Source organism: Sparus aurata, chromosome 14 (assembly GCF_900880675.1).
Source record: "Sparus aurata chromosome 14, fSpaAur1.1, whole genome shotgun sequence".
NCBI lineage: Eukaryota > Metazoa > Chordata > Actinopteri > Spariformes > Sparidae > Sparus > Sparus aurata.
The window spans coordinates 18,384,599-18,403,342 of NC_044200.1; the positions used below are offsets into that span (position 1 = coordinate 18,384,599).

An 18,744-nucleotide genomic window follows, 5' to 3' on the forward strand; every position below is an offset into this window, starting at 1 on the left:
TGTCGACGCAGATCCGAGGGAAGAAGCGTCTCTGACACTGCATCCCACAATCAGTGAACCAGACGAGAGGAAAGAGCAGCAACACGTCGACTTGGAGTAACGATTTATGGGGATGTGCAACAGGAGGAAGAGGAAGCACTTCAGGTGAAAGGATGGTGGAAGAAGAAGAGAGCTGTGGGGGGGTTTGCAGGAACGGTTGTGGCTTGAGGGAAGAGATCACAGGAGGATGTAAACAAGGCCGGTTATGAACCGCAAGACAAAAGAGGGACTTTCTAAGTCTCGCCTTGTAGCATTCTTGTGAAATGAAATGAAATCTCACATCTGTAGACTCCTCAGACATGTTGAAGGAGCCACATGTGTGAAAGAACATGCCTGCTGGCAGCATCCACGTGGCTATAAATACACACACACACACACACACACACACACACACACACACACACACACACACACACACACACACACACACACACACACACACACACACACACCTTATCTGAGAACAAAATATAGGTCATCTCGTGATGATAATTAGAGCTCCGTTTGTGATCTCGATTTAGAAATCAGCCCAAGACACTTTTCTCATTTTGCTCTCGGATGGTGACGAGCTAAATTTAACGACCGCACATCAAAACACCTTTTTTGAAAAGGAGACCTGCTCACAGCCAGTGTGTCCCGACGTACGTCATTTTGTAACCTGACGGTGATATTTGTCCTTCGCTGGAGCGTCACGTATCCATAACACATGAACTTGACCTCAGTCTTTGTTTGACCTCATCAGAGTCAATTCATTACGCAAGATAAAGTGTTGAATATTGATCTGTGTTTAGGCTTCATCAGCTTATTGTAAGAAACTGGAAAATACACAGCAGGGGACTTTAGAACAATTAAACACGTAATTGATCAATAGATACTTAATCTGCAACTGTTCTGATAATCAAAGTCATTTTTCATTTTCAAAATGACCAAACGTTTCAGGTTTTCTCTGATTTATATCGATGTAAACTGAATATTTTGTTAGTCAGTAAATGTTAAATCTAAAGATGTCACTTTGGCCTGTGTGGGAAATTATGAGAGACATTTTCTTTTGCTATTTGACAGACAAACAACTACATGTAAAACATATGCAGTTTAATCAATAAGGAAAATAACCTGTAGTCAGAGTCCTGGAAAAACTTAAAGGGGCAGTGTGTCGTTTCTGAGAATAAATTCAAACTCAAATATTGACGAGGAAACAAAACAAACTCTGAAACATTTGTGAATAAACAAGCTGTTCTCAGGTCCTCAGAACCCTGTTTGAAGCTGTAAAAGGTGGCAGGGTCCGCCACATATAAAAAAAAGAATAAATAAAAACAGCGTGACATTGTGTTGTCCTTTAAAGCCAGTTTGTTTACGAATCGTTTGTTTAAGCATAAAAACAAAAACGTCAATAAAAGATCTCTCTCTTCTGATAAAGAGTTCTTCCACAGAACTACGTAATGCACCTTTATCTGTTTGTTTGAAGCGCTTCCTGGAGCCAATAAAAAAAAAATAAAAGCTCAGCCGCTGACAGACGTCTGTAATCTATTAACCACAGTGACTGTAAAAATATATATAAAATAAGCGATTGAAGACATCTTATCTTCTTTTAGGGGCCTTGACTGTCACCTAAAAAGGAGAACAAGTGTGACAGTGCAACAACAAGTTGTCATGATAACACACACACACACACACACACACACACACACACACACACACACACACACACACACACACACACAGTGATAAGAGAGGCATGTAGCAGCTGTGGATGCAGAGCCGGCTGGTCCAGTAGTTATCAAGTCTCCTCTCCATGTTTAAAAATGTAAACACAGCGCTGATCCTAAAAAAGTCACATGTAGCACCACATCTCCTCTGATCTGGGGTCAGTCAGGACGTGTTCTGTCACAGTTATGGTCTCTGGTGTGATGTGAGGGGAGCTGATCTGCCTCAAGAGCCAAAGAATGAGATGTGAGCTCAGGCTGCTGCTGCCCAGCTGCACATCCAGGACCAGGACCAGGACCGTCAGCTGGGCTCAGTGTCAGCTCAGCCAGACCGCTGAGCAGAGAGCTCATCAGAGAGGAGGTGATTCAAGCAGCTCGCCTCCACATGGCAAACCACACGCGCACACACACAGACACACGCGCACACACACAGACAGACACACAGAAAACGACAGGGCGGTGAGAGCTTCAGCTTTTCTAACAGTGGCTCCTTTTTCTACACAAACACTGTTTTAATCATTCTGACAGCCACACAATAATGTAACCATGAAATCAACGTTTTCATTATGACGTGCCAATAGTCTCCACGCGATAGAGCCAAGGTAGATATGTTTATATAACATCACTTCCGGGGAATGTTTTCAAAATAAAAAAAAGCTGAAAGTTTTTTTTTTTTTTTTTTTTAAACGTCTCACTCTGCTGCCTTGTCTACAAAACCCAAGACTTTAAATCTACAATTTTTATTCCGGAATTTAACTCCAGAGTATCCAACAAACAGCAAAACACAACGATATTTTAAATGTGTAATCAATATACACACACTTGGTCAGTTATACTTTATACATACAGATAAACCAGAAAGACATATTATGTTTCTTTAAATTTTGACAAAAACTTACAGCCTACTTCTGGATGAAATTAAAATATAATAGCATAAAAGCAATAGTATGCCAGTTAAAAACCTCTTCTGCCAACGCTGTGAAACATCATCCAGCATTGCTTTTAAATCACATTACAACTATTACGCTTTGTCAAGCTCATAGACATATCTATATGTAAAATATACTAGAGTAGAAGTTTTCAATTAATGGTCGTAGAATGATTTCATACACGCTCCTTTTAATACAAATTTTAAAAGGCTTGCTAAAAGCATCTCACAGGTGGTTAAATGTACCTTTTACATTTTGTAATACATTAAATGCTTTTCTTTTGAAAGTCACTGTCTCTACTTCCTGTCTGGTCGGTGCTAACAGCCGTTAGCTTGCCCCTCCCGGCGGCTCCACGCTGATTGCGGCTCGAGCTCCACAGCTGCCCGCCGCCCTGCTGTCGGAGGCGGCCACAACTTACAGGAATACAGCCGGTTCTTTCTTTACACAACTCCCGCGTTTAGTCCAACCAGAGAAGCTGTTAAAAAGCCACAAACACTCTGATGTTTTTTTACCAACTGCCCGGAGACATTTTCAGCCCCGGCGTGATGATGCTGCTCACTCCCGCTGCTCCTCCAACCACACAGCCGACAAAACCAGTGAAAGATGCTCCGGCAGCGGCGTGCCACGACACATCCCCGCTCCACCACATCCACCATCACACCCTGATTATCAGAAAAATAAATAAGAGAAATTAAATAAACTAACGCTTCTTACCGTGGACATCGTTTGGTGCGGGCGGCTCCTTCCTCTTGCGGGTTTCAAAGAGGCTGTGCGGTGCGGCAGCTGCGGACTCTCTGCCTCCTCCCACCGGCCGCCCCTGGGCTCTGGCTGCTCGGATACTTCCACCGCTATAAAAGCCTGGTCCGGCCCCGCCGACTGCCTGTCTGTCTGCGGACTACTGCAGCCAGACACACTGCTACACACACACATACACACACGAGATAGTGGGTGGGCAGGGCGCGTCACCCCGCCCGTGGGCCCTCCCCTAGTCCCGCCGGTGCACGGCGTTCTGTCGTGTGCACACCGCGCTCACACCAAACTTCATTCAAAAATCCGCGAAGTTAACGCGGCTGGCTCTAACGTTGAACTTCGAGATGCGGGAAGCGGCACTTTGTCTCTGAGTCACAACAATGTCGAGTTCGGAGTGTGTGAAACACAAATATAAACACTTTTTTTTCACTTAAATATAAAGTTTAAAGGTGCACTGTGTAGTTTTTGGGGAGAGCTCACCATCGCCTGATTATTTATAATCAAAACAAAATAAATAAACAAACTCTTAATTTGTATGACTGAATAAATGAAATTCGCAAACTGACCTTAAAGGACAACACAGTTTCATACTGTTTTATTCTGTTTATATGTGGCGGACCCTGCCACCTTTCTAGCTTCCTCTGGGAACAGCTTGTTTATGTAAAAAAAATATATATTCTGGAATTTGTATTGCTACCTCATTAATATTGTAAATATTAAAATTCCGAGTTTAAATGTCTTCTCCAAAACGACAGTGACCCTTTAAATCGTTTATACGACAAAATGCTGTTTATTTGGACAATCAGGCTACTTTCAGAGGAGAGCGAGGGCTTAAAGACTTCAGGACACTGAAACCACCTGAGAGAATATATGAGGATGGGTGAGATATTCTTCATGCCATATCTCTGTTCACTCTAATCAGTCGTTTTATTTCTGTACTGTACTTGCGATGAACACAACGATCCAAGAAAAATGGCTGCAGCCTGCGAATAATCTCGTCCGCTCTTGAAACGTGACCTGAACCGCTCCCAAGTCGACCATTTATTTCTGGGAAGAGCATCAAATCTGGCCATAAACAATCACTCTAATGAGATAAGATCAAATTAATTTCATCATCCCAAACCCCGAACATTATCCGTGTCCACTCAATGATGCCTCTAAATCATCTGCAACAGTACACGACTTATCTCCCACCATAAAATGATCCATTGATCCCTCTTAAACTGAGCCTCATTGTTCACCGTGCAGCTAAAGGCAGATTGCTGGAACAGGCCCTCCCCCCCGCCCTTTTTTTCTATCGACGCCCACGTAAAAACATTCAAAAGTAGATAATTCGCCTCCCTCGTCGCTAAACACTGATGTGTAATCAAAGTAATCAAGTACCAGCCATCAAATACCTCCACACATGTCATTAGAGCCAGCCTGTTACCTGCTGGAGGACACTTACACCTCCAGTCGGTGCCATTATTCCACATCTTACTGCTTTGATTATGACTCACAGTCTGCCATAGTTTCGGTGCACTTAGCTGAAGGGCTTTGCTTTATTTCTCGCCTCAGCTGCGCAATAACAGTAATACAATCGGCAAATAAAATCCCTATTCAGCCGTGAAATTATGAAAACAAGATGAAAAAACTCTCTGGGTTCAGCAGACGGTTCTGAATGTCTGTTTTTCTTCCAACAATCTGAAGGCAACTCGGCTTTAGAGAGCAGGCTCCACACCGGGCTCTGACCCACAAACCTCAGAGTGGCACGCATGAACAGGGCGACCCCCTTTGCCTTTTTTTTTCTATTTTTTTTTCCTGCATGTAATCCCTGTTGTGCAACAAATTATTTGCCGTCCCTCTAATTTTAGTTTTTCCGTCAGAGGCCTCCCACCACGATCCAGGTCTACATTTCTCACTGATCGTACGGATGTTTGTTGGAAAACACTGCATGCATTATTCAGTTTAGCCAAAGGTGCTGCGCTGTGTTTAAAATGTGTTTCAAGATTAAAGAGCGCGGAGCTGTGCACGCTCAGGGCTTTCTGCTCCCAAATGAGTTGATTTATTGCCTCTAACCTGACTTTGTTAGTTGGTTGGTTGGTTTGTCAGCAGAGTTACACAAAAACTACTTAATGAATTTCCTTGAAACTTGGATGGAGGACGTGTCCCGGCCCCGAAAAGACCATGTTAAGTTCTGGTGGGGATCCAAATAAAGGGATGAGTCCAGGAACTCTGCCTCGCTTTGTGTAACATTGCAAGATAAGGACACTGACTTTTGCTCACTGTAGCTGCTCTTAGCTAGTTAGCTGAGTTAGCCGTGCAGCTAGTGGTTCAGGTTGGGGCTAGCTGATTAGCATGCTAACTCTAGTAGATATCTCTGCAGCACAATACACAGACCTCAGAATGTCAAAAAGTCTATTTATTCATCGTTCTGTTGATCAGTTTTGAATGTTTTCAACAGAAAGTCGTACATACAGCTGCTTTAAATGAACACGTTCAGCTCATTAAACTCTCTCTGCAGAATATCACTGAAGATTTGAGACCAATGTATAAAATATTATTCATTGCCACTTGATGCACATGTCGAAGGTGGTTCTTCAACTGTAGCTGCCGTTAGCTAGTTAGCTCAGTTAGCGGTGCAGCTGGCTGGGAGCTCAGGGGCCCAGGGGAGTGTTGGTGTTCACACTGGGATAGCTGGTTAGCATGCTAACTATAATAGATACCTCACTCACAATACACAAAGTTAAAACTGCGATTTATTCACAGGATATAATTAATGATTTGAACACGACAGAAGTTTTTTGCCCTAATTGCCGTTTGATGAACATGTGAGACTCTTCAGAGGGAGCAGAGCAGCCTGATGAGGTCTGCACTCGGCTCGTCGGTCTCCCAGTGGAGACATGTGCACAGCTCTGGATTGATTCGCCCCTGTGGAGACTACAGGCACCAGCCAGCAGTCTCCAGCTGGCAGCAGGCGGCCCCGGCCAGCGCCGCCGCCGTAGGAGAGCTCGTCATGCTGCTGCTGCAGGGCTTCATCTCTCACCCTCTGCTTCTTCTGTGTCTCTTTCCTGTTTGTCTGATGCACAGACGTCTGCACACCTCCAGCATGAGGACACCTTCCCATGTGGTGAAATAAAGATGAAATCCTCAGCATCACATGTTGGAGACATTACATCAAGTTTATGTTATGCCTAATTGTAACGTCCCATCCCGAATGAATCAGGACGTAAACTGCCGCGTGTGTTTCATGTGTTTTTCATGTGTGTTTCATGCACATTGCAGCAGGATGTACCTGTGAAAAACCACAACTCCAACTAGGAGGAAGTGTGTGCGCTCGTGTGTCCTCATATATTATTCAAACGCGGACATGCAAGCAGACAAAATACTTTGTAATAATCTCCACCGTCACACTAGGATGATAAAATCCCCATAACATTTTGTCAGAGGAAATGTCTGACTAATAACTTTATGTAAGTTCAACAATTATGAAACCAAGCCAGCACAGAAATAAAACCCTGGTCTGCACTGACCTCTAGTGGAGACATGGAGGACGTGCACACAGGACATTAAAAACACTTCTAATTATCTGTTCAACCTGCACAAAGATAATACCAGTGATTATATATATTTATTATGTAGCTAAAGCTAATATCCTCCGGTGGTAATCAGCCCATTTGGATGAATTCCTTATAGTTAAAGTAAGCGCTTTACCTTATTTGACCTGGTATATCAGACGCCCCCATGTGGCGAAATAGTGATATTACAACAGTCTACAGATTTGAGGAGCTCTCACAGGTTTTCTTCCAGCACTGGTTACACTTTGTTTCAACCCTCTCTGCCTATTAAAAATGTATTTGCAGCATTTAAACAATGCATAAGAAGCTTATAACTGTAGTGTTATTGTGATTATTCATGTGTCTCTAAAGAACGTCTCCTCTATCGTATCTGTGACTGGTGTATAAAAAGATGATCATTTATATAACGCTAGCTGTGAACATCTGAAGTATGATAGTTTGTTATGTGCAACTTACATGAAATGCAGCTAAAAGAGCTCAATGAGATCTTTTAAGTAAGTAGTTCAGTTCCTTTTTTGGAAGAGTATTTAAGAACAATATCTTCTGTGCCTCTGAAACGGAGCGTAAAGTTTACAAATATGACCCCGATGATGCCGTAGTGACGTCATCAAAATCTGTGGGAAACATGTTTCACAAATCGGAAATGTTTGTTTTTGTTTTAGATGAAATGAGACAAGGAAATGTAAAAGTCAGGATATCTCAGCCGATTAGAGACTGGATGAGTGATACTGAATAGCTGAAATGACCCGTTAAAGGGTAAGTTCAGCCAAAAAAATGAAAATTAGAGACGTGGATAACATCAGTGGAGCTGTACGGAGGCCTTTTATGTTTTCTTCAAGTTATTTTTTAACTTCTTAACACCAGTAATCATCTTCAGTTGTTTAGGAGAACGCTGCAACACTGTTGTTGCTGTGAAGCTCCAGAATTGTTTTGTGGACTACGAAACTTCACCCGACTTTCCATCAGCGGGAGTAGAAAATGAGCGAATTTTCATTTTTTGATGAATTTATCCTTTAAATATGATTACAGCAGTGTTATACTGTGAATAATAGTTGAAATACATCCGTAAACACTTAAAAATGTCCTTATATCTGTTAACAACTACATTATATTGTGGTATAAACCAGTACATAATGATTTAAAGGGCTGAGCAGAGGAGTGAAGTGTCTCACCGGCACGCTTTAATAAAACCAGACACACCCGCAATAAATCACACAGCAGCGCCTCCTCAATAAATCTGTCATGTGTCAAGATTTTCTTTTATTTTGACAGCGTTTCAGAATATCATACAGGTAAACAAGATTTCTGCAAAAGTTAATATATCCATAGTGTTGCATTTCATAAAAATAGTTGCTCCACGTACAGTCTTTGTGACCATCAATAGTACACTGAGTCATATTTATAGAGATATTTGTTGAGGGTCTACACACTGCTAGAACACTACACAGTGATACTGAGCCGCTTTGGGTGGGGTGTTTATGGTGGAGCGCGTGCTGCTGCTTCAACACACACACACTCTTTTTTTTTTTTTTTTTGTTCTTTATGGTTTCTGTAGAAAACTACTTACAGTTTGGCTCAATGGAAACAGCTCAGATGTGGAGAAAGCAGTGAGTTGTGCAAAGGCTGAGCAAAAAATACGCACATTTCCTTTTTTTTTTGTTTTTTTACAATTTCTTTTTAGTTTCTGCTTCAAACAGAAGTCTCAAAAATAAAAGGAGCAAAGAGCAGAGAGATTCTGTATGTAAGCAGCACACTAACCGTCAGTCTGACAAATGCAGATTTTTTTTAGTTTTTGGAGCTTCATTTTCTTTGTGTCATACCGTCCCCGCGCACCATCGATGAGTGATTGAGGGGCTAAGCCGCTTGTGCCTGGCTGACGATTCCCTCCGACATAATAATTCACATCCCAGACCCCTCCGTGTGAGATTCTGCCTCAAAGTCAGGCTGCTTATTCCTTGAGTAATTACAGATCACAATGGCAAACATAATGGCGTTAAACACTGCTTGCGCTCCCCTCGGCAGAGAGAAAGGAGGGGGGGGGGGGGACTTTTGTTCTGGTGTGATGACTCGAGGAGAAACTACCACTCTGAGTTTTCCACGTCTGCAGATGCCGTGAAAAGATTTGTCGATCTGAAAATGGACCTTTTTGTGTAATCCTCTGTTCTGAGCAGCGAGTGTGCGGTAACAGCTTAAACGCTGTGAGCACTGCGGGGCCCGTCAAACTCTGATTTCACCCTACAAGTTTGAAGACGTGTGAGTCAGGGAGCCGTACAAGCAACTCTGACCGTTTAAAGAGCCTGAAAGACGAATTAAATCACAGGAGCAGGAGTGTCAGGAATCAGTTAACCTGCGCGATCACCTGCTGTGGAGCTGCAGTCGTTAGCATGTCTGGATAACTGGTTTCAAACATGTGCACAGGACGAGATTATCATTACAGCCAACATTAGCAGCTCTATCTTGCTCTTTATTGGATTGCAGTATGTTTTACACTACAGCCAGCAAATGTCACTCAAGTCATTCATGTCTGCCACCTTCATCAGTCAGTCCTCATCCTCAAAGACACAGTTTAAATGACAGACAGCTAGACTGTAAGCTAAATGGTGCCGTTAGAATGAAATAACAGTCTGATCTTATGTGTTTTTTTTTTAGCTGATGAAGTCAAAATGAGTCAGTTGGCTGCTAGAAGTGAGAAGCTGCTTTCGTTTACTTCAGTCTGAAACAAAAGGGACCACTTTTTCATAATTATAAGGAATTTTGAGTTGTAAATCTGCGACTGTCATTACTGGAATGGAGCAAACATATCAACAGTATCTAAGAGAGAGCCAGACAAAGTGACCTGTCAGTTATCAGGTTGTATAAAGATGTACACCTGTACATTTATGCTGCACATTTGCCTTCAAACAGAGTCAGATTCTGGGGCAGATACGTGTAAGGTGAAGCAAATAAAAATCCACGGGGAGCTTTGGCACAGAGACGTACTTCTTAAAATCACACAGTGTCGAACGAAATCCCCCCAAAAACAAATCAGATTCAGCAGCTGCGAGCGGCTGTGACAGGTGCAACTTCATCTCAGCCGGTCTGGAAAAAACATTGTAAGAAATGTTTCATCTTCAGGTAACAGATCGTCAGACGAGCGAGCTCCTGACACGCGGGACTGATTCCATATCAACATGTTGCCGGCTGAGTTTGGTCTGGCCGCTCCGAGCCGACGTCTGATGATCTCATGCGATTCTTCGTGGAAATGATTAAGAGTCAGACCTCATTAAGAAATCAGCAGTGGAAACTATCATGACCCAGAATGAACCACTGTTCACAAACCATCATCAAACCCCTCTGGTAATGGACTCATTTTCATACATCAGCTTGTGAAATAAATCATATATTTCACTATAATCACACTCTGAAAAAATACTGTTTATTATTTGTATCTGTAAAGTTGATGTGGTGTAGCAGCCTGTTAGGAACCCTCTCAGGTGTTTTGGAGTTGAACCTCTGACTTAAAAGCCAACCTCTCCGTCAGTCTAAGGCACTCTGCCCCTCGGTCGGTATCGTGCGAGCTCCTTCTCCAGTCTCGGCGTCCGGGCTTGGATGCCGCCGTCGCGGAATTGCTTTGTTCGTTAAGCACAGAAATGAGAGAAAATGGATTGACACGACACCCCCGCTGAACTCGGGGATGATTCGAAGCGCAAATAGACCGTGCAGTCAACCGCAGCCGGGGCCCGACGAGACCTCCAGCTGCAATCACAGGGCTGAACAGGAGTGAAGAAGAGAGGAGAGGAGTCGGCGCGGCGGAAGCTCTCGTCCACGTCGCGCCGCCTCTTGAGAGCGGGACCAGAATTTCCAATCGGCGCAACTAAAGGTTCTGTTCACTTAAAAGATTATCTTATTTACAAAAAAAATGATCCCACATATTCATATTCATTATAATATATCCATGTCTATAATCATCTGATAGATTCTTCAAGACAGATTCAGGTCCACACAGTCTCCGTTAAGGCAAAGTTCTGTTGATTTCATCCTCGCTGTCACTCGTTGTTCCATTCGCTTTTCGTCAAAAACAGGCAAACCTTTTTTTTTTTTTTTTAACATTCCAGTTCATAAAACAGACTCCACTGTGAAGATATATTTATATATATATATATATAAAAAAATCCAATGGCAACCAGCAGGTGCTTCCTGTCAGCTGTTTTATATTTGCATGTTTTGTTTGGGGAACTCGACCAGTTTTTCAAAATAAAAGTTTGTACCCCGTGAATGATTCCCCGCCACACTACACACACACACATTCTAGTTGCTCTTCTCAAAAAGTGGATGATTTTCCAGTTCTTAAGGTGGTGGGTGTAAAATATCTCTCAAAATAATTTAGAGTACAGTATCATAAATAAAACTCTAAAAACACGTGGTCCAGATCACCCTGCCCCCCCTTGGTTTTGACTCTGTGGTCTATGGGAGAATGGAGGGGGGAGGATTTAAAGGAGCGCAGGAAGGTGTGAGGACGGCGGTTTTAATCCAGATGTCTGGGTCCAGATGTCCACTGTGTTCTGCTGGAGCCGTGCTGTTATCTGCTCAGCGTGGACGTGGACGTTCCTGTGCGCAGCGTGCTGGGCAGCCTGTCTGATCCGGGGATCTTCCAAGGCCCAGGAGAGACCGTGGCCTTCCTCCCTGCTGCGCCGCCGCCGCTGCTCTTGTTGGGCAGGCTGGGTCGGCTCTCTCCCAGGCCCGACTCCGCCTGCTGCTGCTGCTGCTGCCCGCCACCGTAACGTTCCACATCCTCCCTGCTGTTCCCGTTGGTGTGTGGGAGCTTGGAGGCGCTGGATTCTCGGTTGTCCCCAGTGTGTCTCTCCTTGGACCTCCCTCTGGTGCTCCTGGAAGATTTGGGCTCCAGCCCCTCCCTGCCCCCGTCCCCCTCAGTAGTGGGCTGCACCCTGTGCCCCTTGTGGGTGGACCTGCCACCCTCCTTCTTGGCTCTGCTGCTCCCGCCAGTTGTAGCCGCTCTCCTCCCGTGGCTGTTCGGATCTGGGCTCAGCAGCTCGGCCTTCTGGGGGCTCTTCGAACGCTCCTTCCTGCTGTCTCCTGCCACCGCGTCTCGAGGGATGTCCAGAGGCGGCAGGAGAGGTGGGTCGGGGGCCGGGACCAGATGGGATGAGGGCGATGACATGGAAAGGCTGTCGATGGGAGGGGCTACTTCCGACAGGCTTGGGGAGGCTGAAGGGCGAGCATCCCATGGGGCGGCATTATCTGGAGCGCGAACACACAGTCAGTAACATCAAAATCGCACACACACACACACACACACACACACACACACACACACACTCTGCTTTAAAGCTTGCAGACATGCCACTGCACAACCACACAGTGCATTAAAAAAACCCCCCAAAAAGCAATAAACACAGCAATCATTCCTATTCTACAAGCTGAAAGCATTAAAGTAAAGATCCGAGCAGGACTACAACCTACTTCCGAACGTGTCTACTTTTAGACGGCATCAATCAGCCTCCCATAGCTCTCTTTAAAGCCTCAGCCAATCTTAAACCTTGGCGGAAAATCGAAAACAGGTTTAATGAAATGGATGATGTGCCCAATAGGGTGGTGCTTTAGCGCGAAGGAAAACCTCAGGGGCCGGGTGCCTCCGTCTCTCTCTCTCTCTCTTAAGCCTGAAGAAGTCTGTATCGAGTGCAGCAGCTGCAGTGAATCTGCAGCGTGCTCCTCCACAACTCTCCACTCTCACGGACTGTTAGCTCCTGTTACTGCACCGATGAGTCTCGGTCCCTCGGCCATCAGTCATTTTCAGCCGGCCTAGGCAGGGGGCAGAGGCTAGGCGGGCTACACCAGCGCCATGAGGCCCAATTATAAGCAGACTGTAAGGCAGCGCTGGAGCATATTAGATCCTGGACCAAAAGAGGGAGCGGGAGTAACTGGTCATGTCTAAGTACGCCGGGACTTCACAGGCTTTTACCTGCAGTATGTGAGGCACGACGTGTGTTCATTGAACCCTGTGATTATCACATGCTGCGATAATGCCTGCTGTCACCGTACATTTCTGCTGAGTCACCACAACATAAACTACAATATGTACTTTTGTCCTATAAGAGCGAGGCGTTTCATAACTGGGCCTGTGCTCATTAAAAACTTAGATTTTCGCTCCTTAGACCTGCAGGAAGTGATTATTTGGGCACTTTAGGGTCAAAACACTGACACATCTTCACCTTACTGAGTCCTAAAACCTTGAAGTAAGTTAGCATTGTTTAGCTATTCCCTTGTCTCGAAGGTCGATGGGTTTGTGGGTCTGTTTCTGTTTCTGTTCACACGTTTTGTTCTACGACATATGAAAGTGTTTATGAGTCCTTGAAAGCGGCGGTTGCTAACAAGAGGCTAAATGAGACTACAGAGGCTGTCGGGGACATTTAACGTCATCAGGCCGAACACAGAGACTCATCTACTCACTGGTCCGTCTCTACAGGCAAACTAAAGCTACAAACTATTCTAACTCTAACTTAATAACTTGTACATTGATCAGATTATAGTAAAGTTATGTAGTAGGAAGCTTAGTGTTGGTGATTTTGACGTCATGCGACCGCAATGTCGCTCTGTTTTCAGTCTCCTGAGGGAACTATCTGGCTTTTTAGCTGCTAAATGCTCAACTATGTTCACTAGCTAGTCACTTACTGTGTCTGTCTGCTCTTTTTAGGATTTTTTGTTAAATATATACCCTCGAGGTGCAGACTTTGGTGCTTAGAGGCACAAAAACACACACAGTGCTACACACAAAACAGCCACACAATATTATTCATGCACATGCTCATAATCAATGCTCTTATGCAAACATCACACTCCTTATATCCTTAATTTTTTCTATTTTTTACTTCTTTGTGTGTTCAGCTGTTCCCTAAAAAAGTGCGCACGAACCTGACACAAAAATAACTTCGCTCCTTTTGAACATCATTATGCTAATGTTTTAAATAGCCAAATTAATCACTGCAGATGATTTGCATAACCTTCCAGTATGCAAATAAAGTGCCTGCAAACTACGAGTGATGCAATGCTGAATCGAAGCCCACACAGAGGAGAACACGTGGGTTAAAAAAAAGCAGAAATAAAAAAAACGCAGCTTCCACTGAAAACAAAAGATCTGTAATGATGGAGAACTGCGTCTTCTGGCAGACCACAGTAAGACTCCCTGCGTGGATTATTTCAAGGCTGGAGAACAACCTCGAGGCGAGCATGACAAAAGCTCTTCACACAGAGAGATTAAGTTTCTGGCTGGAAAAAAAGGGGGCTGACAACATCACATCAGCCTCTGTGTCCTGTGTTTAAGGGCTGGAGGACGACCGACGAGGCCTGGTGAATGTGCACCACTGCCGGCTTTTTTTGTTTTTAGTGTCGTGGCGTTCCCCCCTGAAACGTCTTTTCTCTTTAAGTGGGAGGATGCAGAAAAAGTGAGCGTCACGCTGGTGCAGAAGCCACAGAAGTGACTGACGCATTGGAGTTTCATTACCCGCGGTGTCACGGGAATGAATGTCCCCTCCCAGGCCGGATTCACGCTGCGTTGGGTAAATAATCTGCCGAAATATTTCACGTTCATCTCCCGTGGCTGACCCGGGGTGAACGCTCATAACGCTATATTTCTGGGCCTGTAGGAAGCTGCTGGCTGCCGATTCATCTTTCAGTCAGCGTGAAGGAGCTGTGTTCTCTAATTTTTTCAGCCTCCTGCAGCTCAAAGCCAGATTTGTTGATTACTTTAGGAGCCAAAGTGCTTCATGAAAGAGTGTCTGGAACAGGTGGTTACAACGAAACACAACACACAGAACCACAGCACAGAAAGCCCGGGTTAAGTGAAGAGAAAAACATTCGTATGGTCACAAACCGTGTCTTTAGAGTGGCCCGTTAGGAAGAAATAGGGGGAGCCATGCTTGTCACTTTTCATGCACATGGAGAGACTGGAAGATACCATTCCTATAGAAGGGGAAGTAACAACCTAGACCAATCAATTAGTGATAGGTCACTGAAATGGACAGAAGATAAACTAATGTTAGTCAAGATAGAAGAGACAAACAATTAGTCTTTTTTTTTTTGCAGAAAGAAATACAGAATACAGTGAGTTTATAAAAGATATAACATGAATATAGATGCATGCTGGAACAGTATTATCAAGAGTTAAAGTGATATTAAGACAGTGAAGAGAGAACAGTCTCAGTGTTAGGAATGATTCAGAGGACAGGAGTTTGTTGTGGGTGCTTACCGTACTCGGGGACCTGCCCTGTTCCCCTCTTCAGGAGGAGACGAACGCGCCGGCCTCCGGACTTGATCAGCTCGATGGCTCTGGCGTGGGTCATGTCCCGGGTGCTCTCTCCGTTGATCTCGATGATTTGGTCCCCGACCTGGGTGTCAGGGAAGGAAATGAAGTCGTCAACAGAGAGAGAAAATGTGTTCTACTTCTTTCTCGGGGCGGTCTGGACCCAGGCCCCTGAAATAATGATATTTCAGACAAAGTCGTGCTTCTGGCGTTCTGGCAGTCGTTTGGATAAAGGCCCTGTTCTGTTTCAAGAGACAGAGAGAGAGAGAGAGTCCTGGCCAAGACAGGCAGCAGCAATCAAAAAAAGCAGACATCAAAAAAAGCATATAACTATAAAAGGGAAGTGGAATAACAACATAATGTTTTTTTCTGGGCGCCGGCGTTCCTTTTTTGAATCGTTCCCAAAGAGGAGAGAGCGTATGTGGCAGCATGTGGCCGGAGGGCGACCAGACCTCCTGGAGAATTTGTGACAGTCAATAATAACTTTCCTGAAAATGAGACTACAGAATTTGGATGATAAAGGAATAAAACACTAACTACAGATCGTTGTGAAACGCTACAGCAGTTTGCATCCGACAAGAATTATGGCTGTAGGGTTTTTTTTTAACTGTGTAAAGTCGTGCCTCAAATTAAAAAACTACTGCGAGGGCGATGTTAGGACGTTGCTGAATTAAAGCCAAAATCACAAAGGGAGATTAAACCATCCATCGTGTTAAAAATACACACAAAGTCCAGCAAGGAAAAGTTTTCGAGAGTTTGCTATGGAGGAACTCACTCAGAGCCTCGACTCTCGACCCTCCTGAGCACCTTTGAGACGAACATCAATGCTCGAGCTGGACAAAACGCTCTAATGGCTAATTGGGAGAAAATCTCTGCAGCCAGGGTCAAACAGTCTGACATATTGATCCATGTTGCTGCCATAACTGGGCTCAGTGACCTCAGGTGTGGCTCACCTGGAATGTCCTCTGAAGTGTCCTCGTAAACTTCTGAGATACAAACTTCTGGACTGATTTAATATCAGTCACTGCAAATATGAGGGAAACATGAATAACAGACAGATAATGAATAGTAATCCAACACTTAATAATGGCTGTATAGCTGCTGACAAGTAAATTATAGTGTGTTATGAACAGATTACGAAATGTTTATATATACGGCTTCTAAATGCGAAATTTGACAAGTTTCCTGCCTTTAAAAGAGAGTTTCACTCCTGATCACTTGTCTCATAAAAATAAAGTCTTTTAGCTGCTGAAAACTTCAAGAACTTCAAGCACAGATGCTGTTTTTATAGATTTTAGAGTTCCAGTAAAGCTGATTTGAGAAATTAAGCTTTTATACAACAAATGCTTAAACTATTGACTGACATGTTTGTGTATTTGGAGCGTTTGTGGATCCCTTCCAAAGTGTGTACTGGAGAAAATGATTGATAGAAAGCTGATATCAGCCATCATATCGCCAGTCACAGTTCACAAAGGCGAAAATAAAGAGAAGCAAATTAATGAATGTGTTGGCATGCCTGAGACTGAGCCGATTACGATGTGGCAGGTTTGTAAGTGAGCACACTACATATGAAATTGAATATTAACAAGCTTCTGTTATTCTGGACGACGGTGATTTATAAGGATCAATATGGATCTATAATTCAGCGGCTTCCCTGTGAGCTCCTGTAAGCGTTAATAAGCATTACCCGCCATGAACCGCTGTAATTAAGTTTGGCAGTAATTTCGACATGTCGTGTGGATGGAGTTATGGCGGACCGGTTCTCACGGGGCTGCTGAGGAACACATCAGAACGCCACGATGAATACCAATAACCTGAACGTTTGAAACAACCGCAGCGGCTGATGTGTTGAAGTATTAACTGGACTTTCTCCTCCTGTCGTGGAAACTTCCTTACAGGTTAAACTTCCGTCCTCCCTTTCCGTCAAGACTCTCACCTCGCAGCCCGTCAAGAGACGAGGGTTGACTAATGGGAAGGATTCACAGGGAAGGGGACAAAACATGCCGCCCAATTACGCTTACAAATGGAGAAGTCCTCCAGTAATGGCTGGGGTAATTTGAAAGTCAGGAGCGGACTCCAGCCGGTAGAAGGGGGGGGGGAGTCATTAGGTGTCATTACGATGGTCTGAAGAGAGGTGGAAGGCAAGACGGGTCGCTCATTAATCCTCACCTCCTAACAGCAGAGGACAGCGATCTCCATTTTCATCTTTAATAAAGAGGGAGCTGAAATTTTTGATGGTGAAACAGGAGCCCCCGCACAACTCCCTCTGTTCGACTCTTTAAAGCTCGGCGAGGTGATTAAATGAGCTGAATGAATATCTGTAATAACCAATCAATTCATACAATTTTCTTAAAAGCCTCTGAGCTGACACTTGAACTTAAAAACGAGCTTGTTAGAATAAGTTAGCGCTCCCGGTTACTGATTAGCTTGTGGCTAGCAGGACAGAAAATAGATCTTTTCTTTGTTTTTTAAAGATGTGACAAAGATGTGACAGAGATGTGACAAAGAGGACCGGCTCAGTGAAAACTCGGCAGGGAGTCACAGCACAAGTGGGCTTTTTGGCTTCAGCACCTCAAAACGTGTCAAAGCGCCACTTAAATCCAAAGTGACAGGCATGTCAAAAGCTTTTTAAGCAGACGCTCACATTTACTTAAGTGAAATGCAGATTGATTCCTCCCTGCACTCGGCAGTATAGATCGAGGATGATTGGACGGGGGATCAAAGTGTTCTCTGCACCTTGTTCTCTGAAATCTATTCACCAGCACAGCGTCGGCTGCTTTTCAATATCCGACCAGCGGCGTGACTGTGTGGCCGTTCATCTAAAACAATTCAGACTCAGTGGGGCAGATTAACTCTTGTAAGTGTTCATACTTCTGCTTCACTGCACTTCAGAGGGTAATCTGGACTCTTCTTGGTTTATTTGACAGCTTTAGTTACTTTTCAGTTCAAGATTTTACAAAAACACGAGATTTATGAATTATATACATCATTGAACCAATATTTTGGTCTGTCTAGTTGGGAGAGAAGTGAGCTGACCAGACTGCTCTTTATATTAGCTTCTTCTAGCATAAGACGCCTGAACCTCCAACCAAACTGTCAGAGGCTGAGTTGCATTGTGGGTAATGTAGGCGTCAGGTTTTGGTGTAGAAACAGAAAAAATACACAAAGAACAAGGTACATGGTATATCTGGGTTTGCTGTGATGTTTCTGATCCTTTTAAAAAGATACAGAAGAAAGAACTGTCATGACTCTGACAATGTTTAAGAAGCGTTGCAGGTTACTTGCAAAAAAAAAAATCCTTTTATGTTGTTTTTGTCGACCTCAAAAGTGGTGAAATAAAAAAAATATCACATTTGTCTAGCAAAACTTTCCTTTACAAACATCAGTGATCACCTCATTTCCTCTCAGAGTTTCTCTGGAGGCTCCTGACTCTCTGGTTTGGAACCACTGCACTAAAAGTAGTTGATAAA

At 44.0% G+C, this 18,744-nt stretch overlaps 1 protein-coding gene across 12 annotated transcripts in view; it reads right to left on the reverse strand.

Annotated features, from left to right (window-relative positions):
• The window catches only part of magi2a (membrane associated guanylate kinase, WW and PDZ domain containing 2a), a 257,725-nt gene that overhangs the window by 16,614 nt on the left and 222,367 nt on the right, over positions 1 to 18,744 (reverse strand). For 3 of the 12 annotated variants that reach the window (XM_030440394.1, XM_030440393.1, XM_030440386.1), the window contains exons 21-23: positions 15,221 to 15,359; positions 14,846 to 14,934; positions 12,023 to 12,216 (exon numbers count right to left, since the gene is read on the reverse strand). In XM_030440394.1, coding sequence (XP_030296254.1) covers positions 12,160 to 12,216; positions 14,846 to 14,934; positions 15,221 to 15,359 — 285 coding nt within the window. In that variant the 3' untranslated portion in view covers positions 12,023 to 12,159. Of the gene's footprint in view, positions 1 to 8,206; positions 12,217 to 14,144; positions 14,984 to 15,220; positions 15,360 to 18,744 lie in introns of those variants that run through there. The other 9 variants (XM_030440385.1, XM_030440384.1, XM_030440383.1 and 6 more) reach the window with 7 other exon arrangements.